The sequence below is a fragment of the Psammomys obesus genome, unplaced genomic scaffold (genome assembly GCF_907164565.1).
Source record: "Psammomys obesus unplaced genomic scaffold, mPsaObe1.curated_primary_1811, whole genome shotgun sequence".
Taxonomy (NCBI): Eukaryota; Metazoa; Chordata; class Mammalia; order Rodentia; family Muridae; genus Psammomys; species Psammomys obesus.
The window spans coordinates 3349983-3369469 of record NW_026587556.1 but is presented as its reverse complement, the minus strand read 5'-3'; the positions used below and the strand labels follow the sequence as shown (position 1 = coordinate 3369469).

Here is a 19487-nt window from a genome sequence, read left to right as displayed (position 1 = left end):
CCCAGGGAAATGCAAGAATTATCCAACAACCCTGAAAACACTCCTGGAGCCATGTATTCTTTGCAGTCTGGGCACTGGAATGATTCTATTTTCACGAGGCATGCTTGCCTCAGAAATCAAATTTCACACAAGAACCTTGAAACTGGGTGACTATTTGAGGCCAAGATCACACAATTATTAATGTGGAAAGCCGTTTCTGCAGCCAGCTTGACCTTCAACTCAGGCATCTGTGCGAAGTAAGAAAGCCAAACTCAGGCAGGGATGCCAGGAAGCTAAATAGACGGGTTGCCGATGATTCCGAACTTCAAACTTCTCCCTCTAAACTTTTTTTTGGGGGAACTATGTTAAAGAACAACCAGCTTGGGGAAACAATGTTTCTTCCTGTTAGGCATGAAGCTCTTCACCCAGTGGAAATCCGTGCAGCTGGCTGTGGCTACACTCTTTCACCTGTAGCAACTGGGACACTTGGGAGGTATCTTGGTTTGTTTGGTTTATTTTCTGTTTTGTTTTCTTTTGTTTTTGAGAGTGTCTCATGTGTCAGGGGCTAGCCTTGGTTCTTTTGTCTTTCTCACTCTTCCCGTGCTAACTCCCTTCCAGTAAGTAGTCCCAGCACTCCCTGTGGCTCCCTTGACCTCATCCTGTGAAGTAGCGCCTGCTCAGAGAACCTCCTCTAACATCCAGGGCAGGCTCTTTAAACTTCCTTCCTCCTCTCTGCCTAATGTCTATCTCTGCCTCCTGTCTCCTTAAGGCCTGTTTGCAGGCCCTTACCCTATGCAGTCGTCAACCAGGGGGGTCAGTGACTGTCTATCTTAGTCACCACGGCTGCTCCAAAGCTTACACATTGCCTGATGTCTGTGTCCCTTCCCGTCTTGACTTCCTCCAGGTTATAGGGCAGGGACCAGAAGTAAAAGCAATTTCTGTACATGCAGGATGCTTAGGAAATGCCTGGAGTGAGCCCCTTTGAATCACATAGACCAGTGCATAGCAGTCCTGCAGCCCCTCAGCACACGAGGCAACCCACATGCTGAGTCTCTGTTTACAGGACTCCCAGCACAGGGTATGGCAATCCCAGCAACTGGGAGCTAGAACCTGGAAAATCAGTAGTTCAAGGTCATCCTCTGTTACACAGGCCAGCTTGTGCTATATGAGACCCTGTCTTTAAGAGGAAAAAAAAATCCTAAGAAGGATGTTTATACATGAAATGCAGTTTGACTAGATTCTGATTTAAGCCAGTCAGATGAAAAGAAAGAAGCCACATGTGTGTTGACGCCCTTTAGTTCCAGCTTTCAGGGGAGAGGCAGGTGGTTCTCTTGGAGCTCAAAGCAAGCCTGGTCTATATATAGTTATGAGTTCCAGGACAGCCAAGACTACATACACAGCCAGACCCTGTCTAAGGGGGGAGGGGAGAAAGTGAAGAGGGGGGAGAGAGAGACAAGGAGGGAGACAGAGAGAGACAGAAGGAGAGGAGAGAAATTACAGTGTCTAGATGTGACTGTGATTTTCTTGTTTTGTTCTATTCTTAAGGGTCTTTTTTGAGATACATTCCAAAATATTTATAAGGAAATAAAATGCTTAGGATTTACTTTAAAATAACCCATTTTGGGGTGGGGAAGGGAATGTTACAAACATTTGGGGCTATAAATGAAGCAGCCTGAGTCATAGGTCAGTAACTGTTGAAGCTGATTAACGGGTATGTGGGAGTTCACGCTACTCTAGTGTTTAACATTTGAAACTTTGTAATGATAAGCTTAGTTTCTCCAAAGAGATAACTGCTGCATGACTCTTCCTGGGGACATATGAAGGAAAATTTATTCGTGGGTAGGTGGGAGGGCTCTGCCTGCACTCATGTGCACATAGCCACACAGACACATACTCATAAACATAATTAAAAATAATAAAAATAAATTTGTGAGACAGGACCTCGCTATGTAGCCCCCGATGGTCTAGAACTCACTATGTAGATTAGGCTGGGTGAGAACTCAGAGGTCCACCTACCTCCGTCTCCTGGGTGCTGGGATTAAAGGCATGCACTGCCATACAAGGTTAAAAAAAATAAATCTTCAAAAAAATATAAAATAAAGCAAAAAGATTATTCAGTTCAGATAGGGCAGAAACAGACTGAAGAAATGATTCCTTCTCCAAGGAAATGTTAGCAGGCTCATTGTAGTTATCATAGACTTGAGTATCCCTGGGCTGTTTTGCTTAGTTCTTTGTCTTTGTCTCATGAAGGCAGGGGCCATGACAGCCTCAGAGGAAACTGCTTCACAAGAGCAATAAAGAACAGGATTGGGCTAAAGTTTAGGAATGAGGACAAGTGGTTTCCATCGACAAGCCAGCACTAAAGATCTGTATGAATTGTGCCTGGTCTATTATCTTTGCGTGTGTTTTGTTTTCCCTGCTACTGTGGGGTATAATGGACCCACAAGAGCAAACAAACACAAGGTATATACAGTGTGAAATGACTAGCACCATCAAGCCTCCTAACAACTCTGACAAATTTCTGGGGCAAATGGACCACACAGGGACTCAGAGGCCCATGAAGAAGAGGGGAGGGGCAGCAATAAATCTAAACATACACAGTCAGCTGAGATCTCACAAGCCTGCCAAGAACACACCACGGGCACAGGGCATCCTGTTCTATAAGCAGTGCTGGGAAAACTGGGTATGCCCATATAAAAGAATGAAGTAAGCCCCTTGTTTTATGGCACCCACAAAAACTAACTGGAAAAAACTAAACTAAAAGCTTAAATGTAGGCCTGAAACCGTAAAACTCCCCAAAGAAAACATAAAGAAGAGTTCCTTGACATTAGGCTTGCAATAAATTTTGGGGCCGTGACACCCAAAGCACAAGCAACAAAAACAAAAACCAACAAGGGGTCAGCATCCCTGCACAGCACCCCTTCCCTTCCAGGCCTCCTTTTTAGCCTCCTAGCCACAGGGATCAGGAAAGTCACTTGCCTTGGGCTAATCAGCAGAAGGTTGCGGCAAAAGTAATGCCTAGTAACTAGAGTTAATCAAAAGTCAAATAGCCTTGTCGTACCCCAGCACAGCGCTGGAGTCTAGAAAAAACAAATATTAACAGAAACATTCTGCAGCAGACATCAACTCTCCGTTCACCAAACTGTGCTGCTTTCAAAAATGACACAGGGGTCTGGGAACATAGCTCAGTTCATAGAATGTTTGCCTCGCACTCATCAAGCCCTTTCTTGGCTTTTAACCTCTAGCACTACACGAAACAGGTGTGGTGGTGTTCATATGCAATCCCAACACTTGGGGAAGATCAGAAGTTCAAAGCTGGCCTCAGCTACATAGAGAGTTCTGGACTAACCGGAGCTACATGAGACCCTATCTCAAAAGAACCCAAGACAGGCTGGAGACACGGCCTGGGGTAAAGCGCTTGCCACATAAGCACTTCCATAGGGAGGAGGTGGGGAGCTGGAAGCTCTCTGGACAGCCAGTCTAACACGCACAGGGCAGAACAGGAGACCTATCTCAAACACGCTGGGGACTGAAGTCCCGTACCTGAGGTCCTGTACCTGACTTCACGTGTACTGTGGCACGCATGTGCCACATTTACTCACGTGAACATGCACATGGACACATACACTCAAAGACTTTTAAAAAGCGAACAACAAAACGTCAAATACCCCAGTTTGAGCATGTTTCTGAGAAAGCCCGTCTAATCACAGAACAGTAACTGCTAATGTTGTGTGGTTATTGAAACAGTCACAGAGTTACAGAGGAGTAACAAAATGGGTAGAAGCCTGGCCTGTCTGCTCTTTGCCTGAAGGGATGGAGAACAAGTCAGGAGCTTTAGCTGTTCCTCTTGCATCCCTCTGAATTTCCACAACAGCAGACCCTCTTGGGACAAGACCCTGGCCCCCAAGAGGAGGTGGTGAGGCTCAAGCAAGAGTGAGCATCTTGGTAGGAGCCAGACCAACTCCTTCATAAGGACTCGGACCACCTCACAGAATCAAGGTGAATACCACAATCAACAAGATCACGCCTCTGTGGGGCGGTTACATTACAAAACTCCTGCTCCCTGCTTTCATTTTTCCCCTGTTGAATCTAAAGCACCTAGAAGGTAGACTGAGGACTGATGTACCTCTTTATCAGTCCCTCCTCGCAGTATGGCCACAATGAGTAAACCTCCTTTCTCTACCTTTTAGCATTACTAAACTCTTTCATTCATGGTGAATGGGTGGCTTGGTTTGGGGGGGCACTGCTGGAGCTCTCTTGCCCTGAAAGTTCCAGTGACGCCTTAATTCAAATTAACACAATATTGCCTAAGAAAGATACTTAATGGCTTTGAATTATGGGGTAAAAAAGTAAATCGCTGCAAACCATCCATTTCAGCGGGTCAACAGAAGCAGACACTGCTCGAGATATGCAGATACGATACGGTTACTGAAGGATTTAAAGCCTCAGCCTCAAACACACCAAACTGCTCACCTTTTTACCACCTGCCCTGGGGTAACCCAGGTCAATCACATCACACACACACACACAAGCCCTGCACCAGTAACAGCTGGAACCACTTACATCTAATTGTTTCAGCTCAACTGCAGAGGAGGTGGTCAGAGGCACTTGGAATGGAGGGTGCTTCCTGTTTTAAAAGCACTTCCTGTCTCACTTTTTTATTTTAATCGTCAATGCAAACACACCGACATCAAGAATCACTGAGGGCAGTCTATGTGCAGATGGTCAGGGCACAGAAATCGTGTCAGATTCCACACTAATGCACAGAGGGGAAGTGAGCTGACGCCACCATCTCTCTTGGCTTAAATGCAACTAGTGGCAGTCCCCAGGGCGGCGAACAATCCTGGGGGGAAAACTGCCTCCAGAATAGTGTGGTCAGAGAATGCTTGAGGTAGACACAAAGAAGAAACAGAGTGGCTGGAAAACCACAAGCAGCTGCACAGGGAAGACAATGAAAACTTGAAGAGAGCAAACGCCCTGGGTGGGAGACGGCGGGAACTCAGGCTCAGACAATTTAGGATAAATGATGGCAAGAGAAGAAGCGATGTCTGGAGTATGCGCTGAGTGTGAGGTCCTCGCCTATGGCTGTGCACATGTGTAAAAGTTTAACATAATGGGCATCCCATTACAAGTCGGCTATCCACACGTGTGCAACAGAGAACCGGCAGGCCCTTAACTTAACCATGTTCACGCAGCCACTGGGTGACGCCGCAGCTCACACCTGCAGGAGGCATACCCAGACATCTTTCTGTTTTTATGTGAGCTTGAAGGTGGAGGTCGCATGAGGAGGGTGAAGGGATAGTTTCATGTTTTCAGCTGGAAAAAGATGGAAAACGGGAAGGGCCCATGAAAAGAAAAAAAAACACTTGGAAAAACAAGTCCAGAAAATAACTGAATCTATTTACAGTGGAGGTGGAAATTGATTTCAGAGATAAATCTGGGGCTTCACTGACCATCTGAGCAATACAGGTATTTAGACCCTTCTGCCCGAAAGCACTGATTCCTCATTTGAGCCCACAAGGTAATCAAGAGCAGAATGAAAACGTACCATTATTGGTCTTCCTTTTTGTTTTGTTTTGTTTTTCAAGACAGGGTTTCTCTGTGTAGCCTTGGCTGTCCTGGGCTCATTTTGTAGACAGGGCTGGTCTCAAACTCACAGAGCTCTGCCTGCCTCTGTCCCCCCCACCCCCGGGTGCTGGGATTATAGGCGTGCGCCACCACACTCGGCTCATCTTGGTCTGTCTCCTTCATTTAGGCTTCAAGTCAGCTTCCTGCTTGACTCTGCTATATAACACATCTCATTCCCCTTCAAGGCTCAAAGCACAGAGACAGGTCCTTGTCCTAAACCTGCAGCCACCTTCAGTTCCCAGAGCAGAGCATCTCCATGTTGGTGCCATCCGCTCCCCAGTGAGGACAAGTATCCGTGAGGGTGAGGCTGCACCCTGGAACAGAAGTGAGCATCTCCCTGGGGACATTTTGTCCCCGGAAGTACATCTTTGAGAACACCTTCCTTTGGTTATCTAGAGTTGAGACAATGATCAAGGAGCCCACACCTAGACCAGAATGCTGGGATATGCATACCTCTTGTCCTAACTCCTTCTTATAGAAGCCTAACACTCCAGCCAGGAGCCCAACTTGGGGTCACCAGCTCCCTTTACCTGCTCCTCTTCTCAACACAGCTACTCTGACCAAATCTCCTACTTGCCCCTTGCCACTACTGGTCTCTCTATTTGGTGTATCAAGACAGATGGCAAGGCTTGACTAATTGAAGCTGCCAAATCCCTGGCTTTTCCCCTAAAAACTCCAGCTACTGTGCCTTCCTGTCTCAAGCAGTTATTGCTGTAACAACTCATGAAGCCTTGTGAGGTGGGTAGAGCCTCTTTTCCTTCACCCTTGGCTTGAGAAAAAAAAATAAATAAATAAAGTTCAGCTCTTCACTTGCCGGAGACCAGACGGTAGAAGTGCAGAACCCTTCAGTACTCCAGACTGCAAATGTTTCCCATTAATTCATGAGCCAGAGAAAATGGCTCTGACTTAAATTAGAAATAGAAACAAAGGGATTACCAAATAAAGACAGGGACAGCCCCGGGTTACAGTCGCCATTTGGTTTTGGGTTGTTTTCTTTTTTTTTTTTTTCAGCCTAACCCAGTTTTCGTCTAATGAGAGACTTTAGATCACTTGCTCATCTCTTCTGTGACAAATCTCTACCAAGGATGACCTTCTGACACTCACAAATGGCTGCCAGCCAGGCATGGGAGTGCTCCATGAGGCAGGGCGAGCGCTATGAGTTCCAGGCGAGCATGCGCTACACAGTGGGTGCCACCCAACCTGGGCCACAGAATGCAGCTGAAGAGTCAAGGTCTTTACATCTTAACCATCAAAGAAAAGATGGCTGGACACTGGATAAATAGCTCAGCAGATAATGGCACTGCCTGCTCTTCCAAATGGCTTAAGTTTGGTTCCTAGCCCACATAGCAGCTCACAACCGTTTCAAAGCCCAGTTTTGGGGGCGGGGCAGGGCAGGGGCTGATGCCTTCTTCTTACCTCCACAAGTACCAGGCGCTTATGTGGTGCACATGTATACATGAAGGCAGAACACTCATACACGTGAAATAAAACAAATTAGGTGAGAGAGAGCGGGAAAGAAGACTGTTACCTTTATCCTTCTACCTCTAGAAGACCAGGGAAGAGAGGAAAGGCCCTTTTGAAGCCCTAATCTCTAGGGAGAGCTGTGTGTTTCCTCAGCCCTAGGATGGAGACACCAGGACCTCACCTGAGAGCCTGTTACTATAAGAGGTCCTTAATTCAAGCTTCAACGTCGAGGGGGCAAGAGTTTCATATTTGATGCTTTCTACTTCCTGTCTTTCCTGGAGCCCCACCACAGCAAAAAACAGAGCTGTTTTGTTCTGGTTTGTTTTGTTTTGTTTCATTTTGTTTCATTTTTTTAATGCAAGGTTGCATAAGGCCATTTCCAGCATTTATGTAACATTACCCCCAGCCCCACTCTCCTCCCATCTCCCATCCATTAGTCTTCTTTGTTCCCTAGACAGTTTTGCTTCTCCTTTCATGCTTGCAGTCTCATCACCTGGAAGGTGAAGGCAGCAGAATTAGGATTTCAAGGTTATCATGAACTACATACATACTGAGTTCAAGGACAGCCAGGAGTATAAGATCCTGTCTCAAAAAAAATTCAAATAATTAAATTAATATGGCGGTAAGGATGCTGTCCTAGTTAGGTGATAAATGCCACGACCAAAGCAATTGTGGAGAAAAGAGTTTATTTTATTTGGCTTCCAGGTAGGATCACAGTCTGGGTCAGTCAGGCCCTGAGGAAACTCAGGGCATAAACTCAAGGCAGAAACCAGGAGGCAGCAGCTATGAAAGACTGCTACTTCCTGGCTTCCTCCCCAGGGTTTGCTCAGTTTGCTTCCTTACACAGCTCAGGACCACTTACCTTGGAGTGGCACCACCCATGAAGGACCATCTCACATGAATCATTAATCAAGAAAATGCCTCACAGACATTCCCACAGGCCAGTCTGACAGAGACAATTGCTCAACTGGGGTTTCCTATTCCCAAGTACCTCTAGTTTGTGTCAAAACTAACTAGAAAATTAACCAAACTCAAAAGATTAAATTCCAGGTACATACTATAGTGTGGATAAATTCTGCAAAGAATGTGCTACGCCAGTAAAAGTCATCCACAAAGACTACACAATCCATTTTTCGAAAATGTCCAGAAGGGGTCATCCATGGAGAAATTGGACTGGGATTGGGGAGGAGACATAGGAAGTGACTGCTCAACATAGGATTTGTCCACAAGCTGATAAAAATATTCTAGAACTAGATGGCTATGATGGTTGTATCATTCTCTGAATAGACTAAAAGTCAGTGAATTGTACATTTTTACTTTTGTTTTGTTTTTGAGACAGAGTCTCCTCATATAGCCCAGGCTGACCTCAAACCCTTCCCCCTGGCATCAAGGTAGTGTATCACCGAACCTTCCTTGGCAAAGGGGCCACTCATGTACCATAGATGTCTGTGGAGGTCAAAGGACTTTAGGAGTCAGTTCTCTCCTTCCATCATGTAGTTTAGATCAAACTCAGATTGTCAATCTTGATGGCATGAGGCCTTACCAGCTGAGCCATCTCACTGGCCCAACTCACAGACGTTTTTTTTAAGGGTAGGTCTTTGACAGGTATGTAGCGGCATTTTTGACAGGTGTAATAGAATTACAGACTCCCAGCACTTAGGTGGTAGATACGGGAAGATCAAGAGTTCAGGGCCAGCTGCAGGTACATAGTGAGTTAAATGCCAGCCTAGGCCATCTGATTGATACTCTTATCTCAAAAAGGAGGCAATATGAATTTTTCTGCAAATGAATTCTATCTCAATAAAGCTATAATTAAAAAGAGAGAGAGAGAGAGAGAAGTCAGTCATACTGGCTTAAGCATGTATGGCTGGACACAAGCATTGCCAAAAAATTGAAGCCAGTCTAGGCTACATATTAAAGTGCTTGCTGTGCAAACATGAGGACCCTAGTTCAGATCCTCAGCACCCACATAAGAAGGGAAGCTTAGATGGCTCAGAGGTGAAGAACACTGGCTGTTCTTCCAAAGATCCTGAGTTCAATTCCCAACAACCACATGGTGGTGCATAACCATCTATAGTGAGATCTGGTGCCCTCTTCTGGTGCACAGGCACACATGCAGGCAGAATGGTGTATAAATAATAAACAAATCTAAAAAAAAGGAGGAGGGCGTGGCAGCTTCTGCCTGTCACTTGGTTTCACATAGAAAGGGGCCATCCTGAAGATAGCAGGAGGATCACTGTAGCTTGCTAGCCATCGGCTTAGTCAAAACCTCATTTTTCACTGTGTTAAAGTTCATTAAAAACAACAACAACAAAACCAAACCTTTGAATGTAGTTATCAGTTCTCAAATTATCTTATTATTTTATTTTTTTGTGGAAATGGGGCTTGAATCAAGAGCCTCTTGCACGCTGGGCAAGCACTCCCACTGAACTATCTCCTCAGGGCCCCCAAATCTAAAGGGTAAAAGAGCCCAACCTGAATATTTCAGAGTAGGATCCGATAGCCATTTCCATAACCATTTCCAGGAAATGCCAGAACACAAAGACAAGTTAAACGTTAGGACAAAGACACAGTGGAATGCAGGCCTAGAACATTCTACGGGACAAAAGGCTGGGATTCTTTAGCAAGCGTGTGAACAAAGAAAGAGATAGCATATGTCATGTGAGCTTGTTTTTGAGTCCCTGGATTATTAAGGTTTTAGCCCTAAAGAGCAGCTTTGGAGACATGCAAGATGTTTAAGTTGCTTGAGTCTAACTAGGTGGTAAGGAAGTACCGATTTGGTTAATGTGGTACAATGGTCTGTAGTGCTCTGTAAAGGAGGGGGTTACATTGATTTGCTTTGTTATGGGGTTTTTGTGGTTCTCGTTTGGGTTTTGGGTTTTGTTTTACTCTGAAGCTGACTATCAAAACCTGATTTCTCAAGCTGAGTATGATAGCTCATGCATGTACTTCCCCCCCAGGGCTGCTGAGAATAGCAAACGTATACAGTACTAACAAGGCTGTTTCCACCAGCACAGTCTGGCTCAGCCTTTGACCTTACCTCGCCACACCCTTCACCTTGACCCTGGCAACAGGTCTCTAGCCCTGGAATTCACTTCCCCTCCACTCCACCCTCTGAAGAATAGTTTTTAGAAAACATTTTGTAAGGCACTACTTTTTAGGGGACTTTTCAAACAAACCTAGAATACAAACTCCTCCCCCTCCATCAGCATCCATCCATCAATAGCTCCCACAATTCCTAGCACGCTGTGGTTCTTATTTTCTGCTGTTCCTGCCCTACTGTGTAAAGCAATGGTATTGGCTCAGGACCCAAGACCAAGTCCTCAGCACAGGAGATTTATTTGCCCCAGAGGAACAGAGAGCCGGAAATAAAAGACAAAGGCAGGAGATAGTGGACAAAAGAGAAGGGGAAGGGAGCAAGGGGAAGGGTTATTTATCCTGGAGGAGAAGGAACTACCTCTGGATAGAGAGGAGAAAGACATGACCCATAAAAGGACATTTTATAAAGGTGAAAGGGGAAACCCCCCAGTTGGGAAGAGGTGTTTAATTTTAATTGGATATGTTAATTATGTGACCAAAGGGGGTTTTTGATTGCTGGGCTTCAATACTTTGATAGCTGGACCTCGGTAGCCAGCCTCAGGAGGAGGAAGTGGCCAAATAAGGAAATGGACCTTGCAGGCTAGCATTAGGAATGTAATCTAACAGTTTTAGCAAGGCAGAGGGAATAGGGAGAAGGGAAAAGCCATGTAAACCAGGTCTGAACTCACTAGAGAACATTCAATCTGTCCTTAGTTTTTTTTCCTTTGGTGTTTTTTTAGGGCTGGGGGATTTCTGGTAGTGCTTGTTATTTGTTTGTTTTTTGTTTTGAGATGAGCTCTCATCATGTAACCCAAACTGGCTTTAAACTTGCAGCAATCCTCCTGCCTCTGCCTCCTGAGTGCTGGGATTACAGGTACGCACCGAAGTACAATGCTTTTTTTTTTTTTTTGAGTGTTTTAAATTAAATCCTAGACATTAAAGTATCTGACCTACCAGAGGTTTGAGCAGTTAAATTGTGACGCCCTGCATTTGACCTTGAACACATCAAAGAAATTAAAAGAGAAAAGAGCAGTTTGTGTGAAAGAGGTCTTTGTGTGGCCAGATTGTTCTAATCGGGTTCCAACCAGGATTAACACACTCTGAATTCTCTTTGAACTTTTTTGGGCTCTCTCTGCACCTTTGACTCCTGTGCTATCTAATTTGTTGAAGATAATAATGCCGAAGGCTGGGGAGATGGCTCAGCTGGTAAAGAGCTTGTCATGCAGTCATTTTGGACCTGAGTTCGGATCCCTAGCACCTACCTAAAAGCCTGTGCCAGTAACCCCAGCTCTGGGTGGTGGAGACAGGAGGACTCCTGGAGCTCTTTAGCCAGCCAGTCTGGCCAACTGGTAAGCTCCAGGTTCAGGAGGCTGTCTCAAAAAACAGAGGATAGAGAAGAGATTCCAGAAAACGCTGGATACTGACCTCTGTGTTGGGAAAGGAGCAGGATCACAGGAGGCCATTAAGAGGATGTCCCTAGCCACAGGCAAACGTGACATACTTTAATCACTCCAGGTGAGGGGCCATCACAAGGACCTCCAGGCAGGCAATCTTCCTGCAGACACCCAGGTACACACCAGCACCCGTGAGCCACCCACAGGCAGGTACAGACACACATGCAGCCCTGACAGGCCACACACTGGACTACAGTCAGACACACAGATATGATAGTGAAGACAAAGGCAAAGACACAGCCCTCCGACCTCAACACCATATTTACACAAAGGTGCATTCTTCCGGGGGTAGTCAGATAACAGTTTACATATTTGGGGGTTCCCCAGACATCCGGTGTCAGCCATCTTCTGTTGACTTACGATCCCACCCGCGTCCAGTATTAGCTGTTTTGATCTATGCCAAGTATCCATATCCGTGTCGTGTTGCCTAAACATAAACACAGTATGTTTCTTATACTGTGGCGTGCGCACACGCACGCACACACACACACACACAAACACACACACACACACACACACACACACACACACAATGTTACTGGCTTACTTACACTAAAGTGAAAAGACAAGTAAGAGTCCCGGCAGTCATTCATGTATTGGTTGACTCCACAGTACTCACTAGTTCCATCTCTCCACACAACACCTGAGTGTTGTGTGTTGAGAAGTGACTGTCAAATGGCAGTAAAGCCCTGTCCCCGTGAGGCTCAGACTAACTAGGAAGACAGGGCAGCAAACAACAGAAGGAACAAGATGGCTGTGTTGAGCAGGTGAAAGCGACGCCGTTATGTATTCCTCCCAAAGGAAATGTTTTCGTTCTCAAAACTTACAAGGCTCAGCAAGTTCAGGAAACTTACAAGACAACCCCTCTGTGACGCAGCCTGCAAGTTGTGTACAGAGCTCCAGGGATAAAGCTTTTGTGAGTCATTGCCCATCTTGAGGAGGGCTTCTTAACGGCTGTTTAGTCACCCATGCTTCTGTAAGCAACCCCCAAAACTGGTTGGCCTGCTGAGCTAGACTTGGGTGAAATCATTTCTTTAGTCTGTTATCTTCAGATGTGCTGCATCTGAAGAGTAAACATTGGCTCACATCTTCCCGGCATGCCTCAAGGAGTGGGCCAGGATGTAGCCCTCTTGGAAACGACACATAAGATCTGAGAGCTAGTGGAAGGATGGGGTACCTCTGGGAGATGGCATGTGTGTCACTCCAGACAGAAAAGAAGCACCAAGACCCATATGAGGCCACTGAGGTAGAAGCATTTACCAACACAAGCCCGGTGATCTGAGTTCAATCCCCAGAGCCCACAATGGAAGGAGAGCATGGAACTCCTGAAAGTTGCCCTCTGACCTCCATGCATTCAGTGGTACGTGCATGCACACATTCCCATCACATGCATACAAACAGGAATAACAGTAATAAATAGTTAATAAAAAGTTAAAACTTAAAAAGATCTACATGGAATGGGTCCAGAGAGAGAAAGAAGACAGGAGTGTAGAGTCCACATTGAGAAGGCAGGCTATAGCACGACAGCTAAGACTCAGGCCAGGCCGGTGCAGACACAGTGGGAGTGACGGGAAGTTCATCAACTACAAATGAAAAGCATGGAGAACTGTTGGCCGGGACCCAAGAGGTCTGAGTTATAAGTGCTATAGACTGCAGCCTGCCCTGCATGAGCATCTGCCCTGCCAAGAATATGCCAACCTCCATTCCTGGTTCTCGGCTGGGTCTCACAAGGGGCAATCTCTCTCCATCTGAACCATGCCCCTGCTTCCTACACTTCCCAGAGCCAACCTCCGATATCTTGTATTTGCAGCTATGCTGGGGAGCATTTCTAGAGCTTTCCTCTAGCCTGGGCCCTGCTCCAATATGTTCCCACTGTGAGCCTCTGCCTCAGAGCACTCAGCATGTGGAAACAGCCCCATTATCAGTGTGATCACTGGCTGACTGACACTGTGAGCATGGAAAACTGGTCATTTTCAGTTTGTCACAAGCCTCACATTGTGCCTAGCACATTAAGAAATTAATTAAAGCTGGGTATACACCTTTGATCCCAGCACTTGGGAGGCAGAGGCAGGTGGATCTCTATGAGTTCCAAGCCAGCCTGATTTACATAATGAGTCCAAGACCAGCCATGGCTGCTCAGACAAACCCTGTCGATAACAACAACAACAACAATAATATCTGTGGAATGAATGGATAATGAATCTTAACATTAGACTATTGTAGTACATGTATGTATGCATGCACATACACACATATATGTGCTCAATTGATAGAATGCTTATCTAGCATGCAGGAGATACTGGGTTTAAACCACAGCACTACATCAAGTAAATATGGCAGCGCATGCCTGTAATTCTAGCACTCAAGAGGTAGAGGCAAGAGGATCATGAATTCAATCCTTGATGGACATGTTGGGAATTCATATAGCCAGTGAGGGCTACATGAGACCCTAGTTCAAAATAATAGTAGCACTAATGTCCTGAAAAGGTAAAGGCAACTTTTAAAATAAAGCAACAAGCCGGGCAGTAGTGACACATGCTTTAATCCTAGCACTAGGGAGACAAAGACAGGCAAATCTCTGTGAGTTTGAGGCCAGCCTGGTTAACAGAGTGAGTTCCAGGACAGCCAAGGCTACACAGAGAAACCCTGTCTCCGAAAAGCCAAAAAATGAAAATAAATTAATAAATAAATCAATGAGTTTTTTTATTTTTGGCTTTAGAAGTAGGTAGGGCTTTAGTCTTTACTCCAGGCTATCTTTAGACTCACTATGTATGTAGCCCAGGCTGGCCTGATATCTCCTGGAGTGATGGCATTACAGGCTTGTACCACCATGCCTGGTTTAATGAAAAAAAAAATTATATATATATATGTATGTATCTGATACTTTTAAGAATATCAGAATGATCTGGATTCAATTATAAATTGGTCACTATAATTAGTCGATTACATTTCAGACCCTGCTGGAATTAATACTCTTGGGTTCTGAGACTCCACCACAGTCATTGCTCAACCACTGAGACACTTGGGGAAAATGAGAAGCAGGTGCTTCTTCATCTAGGCATCTCAGTCCCAGGCTAAAGCTGGGTGATCGGGGTTTAAAATAGGCTAAATAGCTGCCTTCCTGCCTGGGCCAGAGCCCCTGTGCTCTGAGCAACCTGAACAGCTTCAGAGAGGAGAGTCTCTGAAGGTCCTGTGAGGTAGTAAGTGAAGCAACAGTACTCATGAACAACAGAAGGTGATGTGTGCTCATGCTTGTGGTGGGGGTGTATGTTGGAGGAAAGTATTTTTTGTGTGTACGTGTTCATGTCTCTGTGTGTGTCGGCACATGGTGTTTCTGTGCACACGAAAGCCAGAGGTCTATGTGAGGTTGTCTTGTTCAGTCACTCTCAATTTTAGTTTTCGAGACAGTCTGTCATTGAATCTAGGGCTTGCTGAGTAGGCTAGAAACACTGACCAGCAAGAGCCAGGAATCCTCTGTCCTCGCTTCCACAGTGCTGAGATGACAGGCTTGCTGCTGTGCCTGCCTTTTTGCCCCTGGGTTCTGGGGAATCAAACCTGGGTCCTCACAGCTACAGGGCAAGCCCTTTGGCTCATAATCTTTTTGTTGCGAAAGATATTCTATTTCCAACCATATGAAACATTTTTCAGCAAAACAGAATGAATATATCAAATCATAACTAATTTACTTATCCATCTTTATGACTCACAGGCAAATAATTTAGTAGTCGCTAAAATGATGTTCTAGAAATTATTTCATTGTCTTACACACCCAATGAGGGTTGGCCGGTCGACAAGATAGCGGGCCTGCAAACTGAGACAACATTCCTATCAAAGGCAGGAAGTGTTTTCATTACTCTGAACAACTCTACAATAGTTAGGAAAGTCTCCCATTCAGGGAGTTTAAGGTTCGGGGGCCATGGCAGCAAAGCTCTGAAACTTCTAATGGTTTAGTACTCTGGATGGGGCTTAGCCCCTGATGGGATCTGGTGAACAGCTGGTTTTATTGGTTGGACTCTACTGATAACCATTCAGGGCCTTTTCCTCTGGGGAAATCACACATCATAAAGCAGGGAGGGACTCTGATGAGGTCCACAGGAAGAACTAGTATCCAACATGGCGCCTGCCTCTTCCGGAAGACATTCCCGGCAATGCTTTCTTCTTGTCCTTAAACTCAACGTCTGGATAGTCATATGACCAGCCCTCAGGCATTATGGCTGTAGGAGCCCTTTAAACACAGTTTTTGAAGATTCCCAAAAACACTTTAATCAACGTTTAATCATATGAAAACGTAAAGCCAAGAGCAAATTAAATACTTACAACATTTTAATAATAAATGTGCTAGATGAGATTCTACTTCACGTGTCTGCAAATCAACCTGATGTCTGACTAAAATGGAAGGCAGCTGCTTCTCCATGGAGAGAGACATGTGGCTACCATGCAGCCCCCAGTGAACTGCCCCGTTCATTCCTGAGCAACTAAAGTATAAAAGCAAGCAGTTAGGTTGGGTAGGATGGCACAGAGGGTAAGGGCCCTTGTCTCACAGCCTGAAAGTCTTGAGTTACCTAAATTCCATCCCAGCAGCCCACAGCAACAGAAGAACCCCGTTCCCAAGGGTTCCCCTCTAACCTCCACACTTGCACCATGACACATGTGTCCATACATCCAATAATAATAAATAATGTTTAATAAAACACAGGCTAGAGAGATGGGCCAGATGGGATCCCCAATCCCAGGGAGAAAATCTATTGCCCTCTTCTGGCCTCTTCCAGCCTCTTCCACACAGACATAATGCAGGCAAACACCCACATATGTAAAATACAAATAAGGGGAAAAAAGGAAAGCAAGTAATATCTTAGTATTGTATAGAATAATCTTGACCTTCTGAATTCCTTATACTCAGGGGTCCCTGGGCCACGTTTGGGGAACCTACCTCCTGGGGCATCGTTAATGACAGCTGTCATTCTCTAGATCCAAAATCAACTTAATTTTGTTTGTTTATTGAGACAGTTTCTTGTGCCTCAGGATATCCTCAAGCTCATGATCCTCCTACCTCTACCTCCTTCACGTTGAGATTACAAACCTGTGCCACCACCCCCAGTTTATTTGTGTATTCATTTTACCCTGTCCCCTTGTAAACCGGAGGCGGGACACAGGACACACACAACTTGGATGAGTCAGTTCCCTCCTCCTTTGTGGGACCTAGGCATAGGGATATGAACTTAGGTTGCTAGGATGGACAAGTAGAATGCCTTTACCCACTGAGTCACCTCGCGGGTTATTTCCTGGCTTTTAAAGACAGTTTTAAACCCCACGGTCCAGGCTGGCCTTGACCTGCCAAGTGCGGGATTTCCGGCAAGTACCGCCATGACCCCTGCACATCTTCACATCTCTGGCGGAATCTGGCAGAGGCTATTGATGCAGCTCAGATCGCTTCTCAGATCCACGCTCTTTGGTAGTTACCAAACCCCATTGCTGGTGCTGCCGCTACGCTTAGTACTCAATGTGGTTTAAAAGCAAACCGGAGGGGCCAGGATGTAGTGCTTGTCTTTCATTCAGGAGGCTCTGGTTTTGATCCCTAACTCCCCAGAGCCTGGGGCGGGGGTGGGGGGGCAGCCTGGGAAGGTGGGAGAAGCCTGAATGCTATATATAGGCTTTGCTATCTTGATGGGTGCTTCATCACCTCGGTTTCCTTGGTAAGGTGGAGCGTTTGACTTTGTGTATTTGAAAGCATGATAAAGTCTACATAAGCTTCTTCAAGCTTCCCACGAGGGCCAGGGCAACCAGCCAGCAAAAGGGTGAGAGTTCTTTGTGGGTGTGACTGAGGACTCATTCTTTCTAGGCAAAGCTGACAAGCTGCACGTGGGTGGTGCCCTACGCTATCTGCCCAGGCCAGGCCGGGAGCACAGCCACTCGGCCGCAGGACAGGCCCCAGACGCCATTTGTGTAGCCCCCCCCCCCCCACTTGTGGAATGCACGCAGGCTTTATATCAAATCCACATGGTGCGCCGGAGCAGCACGAAAGAGCTTGACCAAGCGGACAGCGCACCCAGGCCCTGCAGGCAATGGGGAGGTTGGAGCGAGCCAAGAGGTCACGCGGTCCCACTCCTCATCTGGGGCCTCTGGGTGACACCCTGGGTTACAGGAAATTGGATTCCTGGGGCGCCCTGCGTTCCCAGCCCCGACCTCTGGACTCTGAAACGAGCCCCAACTAAGAGAGCAGAAGCTTTGCCAAGACGTAGCCCGAACCCACGCACACAGATGCAGCCGCTGTCTGCTGAACTCTGGGGCGGGGTAGCACAGTTTCCCTGTGCTTTCCGGCTCGCCGTCGGCAGAGCCCCTAAGGCGCGCACGCAGGGTACTACCCAACTCTGGCCATTGCGCTGCGGGGTCCTGGGACCTGTCCCAGATGGAAGGCTCGGGACAAAGGCGAGAGGCACGGGGAACCGAGAGAAAAAACTCCACCCGAGGTCTCCGGGTCCGTGCAGGGCGCACGCGGAGATGGGTGGATCCGAAAGCTGACGCCACCCCACACTTCGCGTGCTCCGGGAGTGACAGTGACAGAGAGGCGCTCAGACCCGGCGGAGCAGCTAGATCGGCGCCCCCAGCATGCCCTGGCCTTCCTCCCCACCCAGCCCCAACTCACATAGACCGACGTGATGTCCGAGCGATCGTAGAAGCTCAACTCTCCGATCAGTTCCAGGGAGGGGGACACCACGTCGTCGCCGGCCTCCAGCTCTAGGTCCCCCTGCTCGGGGCCGAAGGGGAAGAGCTCCTGGCGACTCAGGCAACCTCCGGACCCCGCCAGCAGCAGCTGCAGGAGCAGCGCCCACGTCCACGCCGGCCGGCTCCGACCGCTCGCGTCCAGCATGTTTCCCAACTGTGGACCCGCAACCCCGGCGGCTCCGCAGCTCAGGCGGAGGGGGCGGGGACGTAACCCGACGCCCCTCGGCAGTCCCTCCTCACCTCCCGCCTCCCGGCGTCCCCACCCCGGGAAATGGGGAGGGGAGTCGAGGGGCTATCGGGAGGGCACGCCCGTCCCATCCTCCAATGGCTACGAGTTTGGAGGGGGGGGGGGGAGAGGGGCAACACCGAGGTCCCCAGCGCAGCCGTGGGCGTTGGTTTCCTGCATTCCCGATCCAACCAAACGGTGGGCTTCCATCCAGAAGGAAGGAATCTGCCACTGGTCTGCAGTTAGGCTAATTCCTGGAGAGCGGGCGACTAGGAAAGGGACGCTCTGGGGCCTGGGACAGAGCCCACCCTGATAGGGAGACTGGGCGGGTGCTGGGATTGAGCAAAGGGCTTTTACTTATCCAATCATTAATTAAGCACTTATTCAGTTCCCGATTCTGAGTTCCTCAGGTTATAGGATCCCACAGGAAACAGGAACCCACTCCTGCCAGACAGTCACAAGCGTGGGACACGATTCAAAGTCAGATTTGCTGGGGCCTCAAGCAGTAAAAACACACTGGGACTGGAGAACTAGGCCAGAGAAAACTTCCATGTGGCATGCTGGGAATCTAAGCAAGTTTCTGGAAGTAACGCAGAGAAAGGTGGCTGTGGGAGGTGGGAGGCAGGAGCGAGTGGGTTCCGGGGACCTGATCGGGCTTTCCCCGCAAAGAATTTGGGAGGGAAGATCCAAGTAAAGGTCGGATAATAAATTCGACAATATGAGCTCCCCTAAGACTCAGAGAACTGGAGACAGTCCTCGATAAGGAGGCATGAGCCTTTTAAGTGAGATTTCAAATCAGCTGTGATAATCTGACCCTTGACTCAGAGGGGTCAACAGGATGCTCCCCGCTTCCTCCCAGCAACTGAAAGTACAGGCCTGGAACCTCCATTCGTTCTTCCGGTATACAGAAAATAGTTGAGCTAGTGGAGAACCAG

At 47.2% G+C, this 19487-nt stretch overlaps 1 protein-coding gene across 2 annotated transcripts in view; it reads right to left on the bottom strand.

Annotated features, from left to right (window-relative positions):
- Nid1 (nidogen 1) overlaps window positions 1-18507 on the bottom strand; it is a 71999-nt gene extending 53492 nt beyond the window's left edge. For both annotated transcript variants that reach the window (XM_055603939.1, XM_055603938.1), the window contains exon 1: window positions 18247-18507. In XM_055603939.1, coding sequence (XP_055459914.1) covers window positions 18247-18471 — 225 coding nt within the window. In that variant the 5' untranslated portion in view covers window positions 18472-18507. The remainder of the gene's footprint in view (window positions 1-18246) is intronic.
- Between the last annotated feature and the right edge of the window lie 980 nt (window positions 18508-19487).